Here is an 8,076-nt window from a genome sequence, read left to right as displayed (position 1 = left end):
GACAAGAAACTTGATAAGTAGGGATGTGTCACCTTGAGTAGGAAGCACGAGGTATCAGGATTTCTTTTTGCAGTGTTAACTGTAATAGTCATTGTCTGCATCCATTAAGTCATTAAGGTTTGCAGAGTTGGAATATACAGTAGTTCCCCCCTTACCCCTCGTTTCACTTTCTGTGGCTTCAGTTCTCCACAGGCAATTGTGGTCCAAAACATGAAATGGACAATTCCAGAAATAAACAATCACAAGTTTTAAATTGCATGCCCTTCTGAGTAGCATGATAAATCTCATTTTTTCGCACCTGGGACATAAATCATCTCTTTATCCAGTATATTCACACTGTATATGCTACCTACCAGTTAGTCACTTAGTAACCCTTTAGGTTGCAGTATTATGGAGCCTGTGTTCAAGGAATCTTATTTTACTCAGTCATGGCCCTAATGCACTAGAGTAGTTACGTTGGCAATTCGGATATGTCAGAGAGAAACCATAAACTGCTTCCTTTAAGTGAAAAGATGAAAGTTCTCAATTTAAGGAAAGAAAAATATGCTGAGGTTGCTAAGATCTAAAGTAAGAACAAATCTGTCCATGAAATTGTGAAGATGGGAAAATGGCAGTAGTTTTGCTGTCACACCTCAAACTGCAGAAGTTACAGCCACAGTGTGTTAAGTGCTTAGTTAGGATGGAAAAGGCATTAAATTTGTGGGTGGAAGACATGAACAGAAACATGTTCCAATTGATGGTAATCGGGTTTCAGTACTATATGTTGTTTTAGGCAGCCACAGGGCCTTGGAACTTAATCTCCCATAGATAAGGGGGTGACTACCACATTAATTTCATTCCTTTTATTAGCTGACTTGTTAGAGGTATTTCCAGAAAGAGAAGCTTTCCCATGTTATATTATTTGATTACCTGAGGTACAGCATTCATATAGGAAAGAAGGGCTAAATACTTTGATTTTTTTTTAATAAGACTAATCTTTTGTTTTGTCTTATAGGTTACTATAGAGATGAATGAGCCAGTTCAACTAACTTTTGCACTGAGGTACTTGAATTTCTTTACAAAAGCCACTCCACTCTCTCCTACAGTAACACTCAGTATGTCTGCAGATGTACCCCTTGGTAAGATAATAGATTTGAACTTCGTTTTGTAGGTAGTACATGTGATGCTCCTCAGTAATTAACTATCTTGTCTTCTTTCAGTTGTAGAGTATAAAATTGCTGATATGGGACATCTAAAGTACTATTTGGCTCCCAAGATCGAGGATGAAGAAGGATCTTAAGAAGCAGTCTTAAAATACAAGAAAATAAAATTAAACTCTTTGAGAATTGCTTCTGAGATGCCAGCGTATACTGAAGTCTTGAAGTCTTTTCTGTCACCAAATTTGTACATCTGAATACATATGTAGATATTGTTTTCTGTAAATAACCTATTTTTTTCTTCCATTCTCTGCAGTTTGTTTAAAGACCAAAGGCTAAAGTCAAATCTGGTCTTAACCTAGAAATACTTCTGCCTTACTTAGACATACTCCTTATGCTTTTTATAACAAAAGAGTCTTGATTTTAAATGCAGTTTTAAGAATTGTTTTTCAATTTAATAAAGTTATTTGAATTTCAAATGTCAGAGGGCAGTGCTTTCATTTGGACCACAATTGTTGCAAGTATCCTACTGAGTTATCAGCTACAGCTACCCTTTTATGTAAGTATGCTTACTTTTTCAAGAGCAGCCTGGTACGAATATATTGTGGAGATAGCAATAAAAAGTGTTTAAAACACTATACAGTAGGCAGCTAGATATTTTGGGGGATTCATTTGTCAAACTTACTTTGGTATTACAGTATTCTAACTTGAGCTCAAAGAACAGGGGAGCCTATATATTTCATCATTTTGATTGTTAGCAGAAGTTAACACTTTTCAGAAGCTTGATGTATCCAAAGTTGTGTGGCCTTTATAAGACTAGTATTTTACAGGACAGTATTTCTTTTTCTTTTTTATTTTTTCCAATGTTTCTTTTTTTAGTTTAAAAAAAGGGAGTTTTTTTTTTACAAGAGTCTTGGAAGTTTCAGTAATCTATGATAGGGCCCAAGGAGTACAGTTGTACAAAAGTTTCTCTGGTATGAAAGTAGCCTTGTTTGGGACTTCACTCCCTTTAAGGATGAAGGTGGTTTAAATTCTGTGGATGTTAGATCCAACCAGGAAAGTGAAGGCCCAGCAGTTGCGAAGAAAGACTTAAACATTCCCAGTAACTGCTGCAAGGTCACTGTTATGCCACATATTGAAAATTACTTTATTATAATTTTTTTCCAGTGCACTTTGTGTTTGGGTAAGTTACTGGTTTCTTATGTTACTTCGACTGATTTCTAGTTATTGGATGTTAGAACTCGCTGTATCCTGTAGGTAGGTGGGGGTTTTTTTGGTATCCAGTAGTTAGTACAGATGCTCCTCGACTTCTGATGGGGATAAGTCCTGATAAATCCATTGCACACTGAGAATATCCTCAAGTTGAAAATGCATTTAGTACACCTAACCTACTGAACATCAGCTTAGCCTAAGCCTACCTTAAATGTGCTCAGAATACTTACATTATTATAGTTGGGCAAAATAATCTAACACAAAACCTATTTTATAATAAAGTTGGAGAAGGAGACTGGCTGCAAAGGGGCCTGATGGAACTTGATAATGATGGGAGTACTTTACGAAGACTGGTGACTCTGAGGACTGCATGCGACTGTCAGAACCCATTCAATTGTACTTTACTGTATGCAAATTACACCTTAATAAACCTGACTTAAACAAAAAGATGACCGGTAAGGGGATCTTAACCCTTGATTTAGTGTTGCTAGCACCACGCTCTCCCAAGTGAGCTAACCGGCCATCCCTACATAGAGATCCGAACCCGTGGCCTTGGTGTTATCAGTAAAAAAAAGATGACCGGTAAGGGGATCTTAACCCTTGATTTAGTGTTGCTAGCACCACGCTCTGCCAAGTGAGCTAACCGGCCATCCCTACATAGAGATCCGAACCCGTGGCCTTGGTGTTATCAGCACCACACTCTCCCAAGTGAGCTAACCGGCCATCCCTACATAGAGATCCGAACCCGTGGCCTTGGTGTTATCAGCACCACACTCCCCAAGTGAGCCATGGGCCGGCCCAAACCTGACTTTTTAAAAAGCTTCGTGTGCAGCAAAATGTCCCTTGTGGGCAAGCCTTTTACTGGGAAAGGGTTGATGACCAGGAGGAACAAGCCCAACAATGTGGGGCTACTCTGTAGTGGTGATTCGCTGATCGCATAAACCGCGGCGAGTCCCAGTGGAAGGCTGCCAGCATTGGGCAGTAGATGGAAATCTGGTAAGTCTGGTTGTTAGTCCAGAGGCTCTGACTGGCTCGCTTTCCGTCTCCCAGGGACGCCACTGCACTCTACCCTGCCCCGTGGGGTCAGGGACGGAACCACGTAGGGGTCTTCACCGGGGCCTAACTATGACCTAGGTGGGCAGCAGCCCTAGGTACCGCCCGCCCGCCGAAACCCCACGGGGCGGCCCTCGAACTGTGCCTCCTCAGAGCCTCCATTGCCCCCGCAGGACGCCAAGAGAAGGAAAAAGAGAGCACCGAACGCGCCAAGCAGCTCAATGAAGTGACGTCGCTCCACGTGACGTACTTCCGGCGCGTCTCCTTCCTGCACGCCACTTCCGGTGGCTCGCTGGTCCTCGCTGGGGAGAGCGGGGCAATTAACTGGGCTGTGCCGTGCTGCCTTAGGCGCCTGCGCTGCCAACTGTGGGCGAGTTCTGTGCGCGCTAGGGGCCTGGCGTGACCCTTCGGTAAGGCGTGCGTGCGGCGGGGCGGGAACAGAAGCGCCCTCCTCGGGCTCTCGGCGTGGCCGTGCTCGCGCTCCCGCCAAAATCAAGCCCGGGACCTTTGGCGTGGCGAGTTCGCCCGCCTAAACACTGTTGGCCTCATTCCAAAAACCAGTTTTGTTTTATTTCTAAATTAACGTCGGCTCTTTTTTCCCTGGCGACGTCTGGAGAAGGGCAGGAAAATAGCGTAAATAGAGGCGCCTAGTGCCAGGCACTGTGCCAGCCCAGTACTGATGCTTTTATAATTCTTGCAACATTCAGGTATTCGGGGAATTGGGGGATTACGGTGTAGCTGATGAAAAGCCTGTTGGGAACTTGGACTGATAGTTTGACGATATTCTGTCGATTGACGTTTTTCCTTTTCCCCTCTTTAGAATGCGTTCTCTTTGCGAAGAATAAACATTCCTCCTTCCTCTCCCTCACGCACTGCGATTTTTTATATTTTGTTGTGGGTGTATGAATAGGTAATGGCAGGGTACATAATTTTTTTTTAAAAGACTAATACAAATCGGATGTGACTAAACCCCCATATGTTAGTAGTTTGAATTTTAAGCTTTATAGAATTAAGCAGATTATCACTTAATCGGGATCGCGACACTAAAAACCTAGTATTTGTTGCAGTTTGAGCTAACCCTTTTAGAAAAGCATACAGATTATCATTACTCTTATTCTTTCAATACTTGATTTCTACACCAGGATGTAATTCATAAAAAGGGACATGATCATTTAGTACTCATTCTTTCATAAGGCTGCTTGTTTTAGATGCAAGCCACTTAAAACAGCATGTTAATTTTTGGAAGTTTGTGTAAAGCACTTAGAACAGTGCCTGGCACCTAAGTCTAGAGAAGTACTGACTGCCATTATGATGATGATAATGATGGTGATTTACAAAATGTCATACCAGAGAAAGGCGAGTTTTGGGGGGTTTTTAATGCTGTCTTTATTAAAATACTTAATTTTCTGTTTTTAAAGATGTGTTTTTGCATTTCGAATTCAAATAGCTTTGCGATCAAAATAGATTTACTTGTTTTGTTCACATAACTTTGTGACCTAATGGGGGAGAAGTGTACAGATTACGAATTTTTATGATTTAAATATCACTGTTTTAAAATCTTATCTTTTGTCTCTTAAGCTGGTGACAAAATAGCTATGATTTCATTATGCTGTCTGCTTTGAGTATTTTGAACAATAAACCAGAATTTTTATCCAGTTTTCTTAGGTAGCTACAGAGATAATCTGGAAAATGAAATCACTATTTTCAGTGCTTGGGGTGGGGCAGAGAGGCAGGCATTCCAAAGGTACTGGTATAGTACTGATAGCCAGGAGTTTATCCAAATTTACAGGAAGCTATACAGATCCTTTGCATTAAGAGGATAATATCCATCAAGTGGAAATTGGCAAAATGCTGGTGTGAGTGTATTCCATTCACTGCCTTCTCCTCTCTCCCTAGCAAATAGGAGAATCACTTAAGTATATGCTCCTAAGCAGGGGTAACGGACAGACAATACTATAGTGGAGTGGTTGAAAATGTGGACTTTGGTGTTAGGTGGACCCAGGTTTAAGTCACCACTCATCCACCTACTCCTCTGTGACTTTGAAAAGATTAGGAAGCTGGAAACATTGATGGCAGGATAAACCGTGGTCTAGTTCTTGGTGAATGTTTAGGCTATCATTCTGTGAGGACTAACCAGAGTAGATTCATGATAAGAATGTTTTCACTGTGTCAGAGGAATGTCAGATTCTAAAAGAAGTGAAGCCTAAATTGTGCCAGTTGCAAGTATGACATGGCAGCCCAAAACTCCAGTATGTAGCATCTGAACATATTGGCTGTAACACAGCATTGTTGCCTACAGACAATAACAACTGTTTTTTTCTGTTTTCAAACTGTAGTTTTATCAGCGTGTTATGATGCCATCTCTTACCAATCTGGCTACTGGAATCCCCGGTAGTAAAGTGAAATACTCAAGGCTATCCAGCACAGAGGATGACTATATTGACCTTCAGGTACATGCAGAAGGGAACTGACAAGACTACATGGCTATATTTCTGTTGAGTTAGCAGAGAGGCCTTCCAGGTGGAGGTTTTGCTAACTATCCCTGAGGTTTAGAAGGAGCAGCAGGAAATAAACTCAGCTTTAAAACACTTTTAGCCGTAACTTGCAGAAGAGGACTTTGGCAGGGCAGTTTTGAACCAATTCCAATATTGTCCATTTCTAAGAATTTTCAGTTGTAACTCTTAGAGCCTTCTAGTTGCAAGTTTTATTTAGTTTATCAAAAAAATAATCAGATTGTGTTGGCTGGTTGGTTAGCTCAGTTGGTTAGAGCACGGCCTTGTAACACCAAGGAAAAGGGTTTAGTTCCCCATACCAGCCAGCCACCATGAAAAAAAGATTGTGTTTTGTTAAGTGGAGTTTTTTTTAAGGACTGTGTCACTGGTTTATTTGCCTCTAGTCAAAGCCAGTTCATCTTTTAAGAGAGAAACTAAGTGCCAAAGCCAGCAGATTGTGAGAATCTTCCTTGTTTCCTGATGGCACGAGATCCAATTTCTTTGTGTATTTATTTGTTTGTTTGTTTGTTTATTGCTTCCACAAATAAGTGATTGTTGTGTCTTCTTCCGCCCCCCCTTTATTTGATGAGATCCAGTTTATTAAAGGTATTCTTTGTGACAAACAGTAAGTAAACAGAGAATATTTATTAAGTTGTATTCTACCCTGACCATTATTTATAAAATAATCCATAGTAACAAAATAAAAATAAAAATAAAAATAAATAAATAAATACTTTTGCACCAATGAGAAGTGCCCATTACAAAATAATAATAATAATAATCCATAGTATAACATCTCCTTTTGCCCCCTTCCCCTTAGAATAGACTATTCAATAAAAATAAATAAATAAATACTTTTGCACCAATGAGAAGTGCCCATTACAAAAAAAAAATAATAATAATCCATAGTATAACATCTCCTTTTGCCCCCTTCCCCTTAGAATAGACTATTCTAGGTGAAACTAGGGCCAAGGAGGAAGTAACAGGCCCTATGCTTTTAAATATAAATAAATCAATTATTCCCTATACTCTTTGGACTCGCAGTTGATGGAGAGATAAAAATAGATCTGGGAAGCTTCCAGCCAGTTAGGTCATATACAGCCATGAGCAAAACCTTAGAAAGTTTGTCTCTGAATCTTAACCTTAAATTAAGCTTTTTCATAAGGCAGGTTATTTGCTCCATGGAGCAAGCACGTAATGCTTCAGAAAAAGCTGAAATTGTCTGTTTCTAAAACCTTTGACTATATGCTGATTTAACTTTGAATGCCAGGAATCACTTATTTTCTTTATTTCTCCATTGCATGGTTTTCACTCTTGGTGTAGATTTAAGAGTGAACACCATGCTATGGAAAAATAAATGTGCCAGTCACTTAATAAATATATGTCTAATGAATGAATGACCATAAGTAGTTTCTGTTTTTGTAAAAAAAAAAAAAAAAAAAAAGTTTCTTATGGTACAATGGATGATCTGTGGGATGAGATTAGAAATAGAAAGGATGACATTTTACTGGGACTTTTTTGAGTGAGTTTAGACCCAATAACTAGAGCTTCATCTCCTGCCTGTCCCTTTCCTTTCTTTCCCAGAGTCACCCTGGGTAGTAGGACATACTTCAAGACACATGAAGTATCCAGTTTGGTTCTTAATTATCTTCCCTGTTTTCAAGTGTTTGAGCCCTGCTATTTTCATATGTTATTCTTTGTCTTTTTTGTTTTTGTTTCTCTTCCAGTTTAAGAAAAGCCCTCCTAAGATACCTTATAAGGCCATTGCACTTGCCACTGTGCTGTTTTTGATCGGCGCCTTTCTCATTATCATAGGCTCTCTCCTGCTGTCGGGCTACATCAGCAAAGGGGTAAGCTGTGGGCGTTTGGGAATGTGCCATGTGATCTAAGGTTTCCTTTTATATTTTGTTCTCTGATAACAAAACATGTTTTTCTTCTTTTAAGCAATGACAAGCTTTTCCCATAGTTCCTATGAGGTGGGCGGTGGCAGGTAGGTAAACTTGGCCTCTGATATATTAGGCATTTGTCCACCGTCATGATTTAGAACAGCATAGCTAAGCCTTGCATCCGGGATTTCTGATTGGTAAAGGACTTAGGTGGAGTAGCATGATGTCATTGTAGATCTTTGGTGCCAAAGACATACTGGTCAGTTTTGGGAGAGAAGCAGAGTCTTGTATAGCTGG

General features: G+C 40.1%; 1 protein-coding gene and 1 long non-coding RNA gene across 3 annotated transcripts in view; both read left to right on the top strand.

The window, feature by feature from the left end:
- Positions 1-1,620, top strand: part of LOC103606080 (proliferating cell nuclear antigen) — a 7,833-nt gene extending 6,213 nt beyond the window's left edge. For both annotated transcript variants that reach the window (XM_008590677.1, XM_008590676.1), the window contains 2 exons: positions 995-1,118; positions 1,200-1,620. In XM_008590677.1, the coding sequence (XP_008588899.1) occupies positions 995-1,118; positions 1,200-1,279 (204 nt within the window). In that variant the 3' untranslated portion in view covers positions 1,280-1,620. The remainder of the gene's footprint in view (positions 1-994; positions 1,119-1,199) is intronic.
- Positions 1,621-3,829: 2,209 nt separating this feature from the next.
- LOC103606079 lies at positions 3,830-7,738 on the top strand. The gene is made up of 3 exons (XR_551848.1): positions 3,830-4,034; positions 5,738-5,851; positions 7,621-7,738. It is a non-coding gene; the product is annotated as an uncharacterized LOC103606079 (long non-coding RNA).
- Positions 7,739-8,076: the final 338 nt, after the last annotated feature.

Source organism: Galeopterus variegatus, unplaced genomic scaffold (assembly GCF_000696425.1).
Source record: "Galeopterus variegatus unplaced genomic scaffold, G_variegatus-3.0.2 Scaffold6268, whole genome shotgun sequence".
NCBI classification, from domain to species: Eukaryota; Metazoa; Chordata; class Mammalia; order Dermoptera; family Cynocephalidae; genus Galeopterus; species Galeopterus variegatus.
Note: the sequence above shows the minus strand (reverse complement) of the source record. Positions and strands in the feature narration are given on the sequence as shown.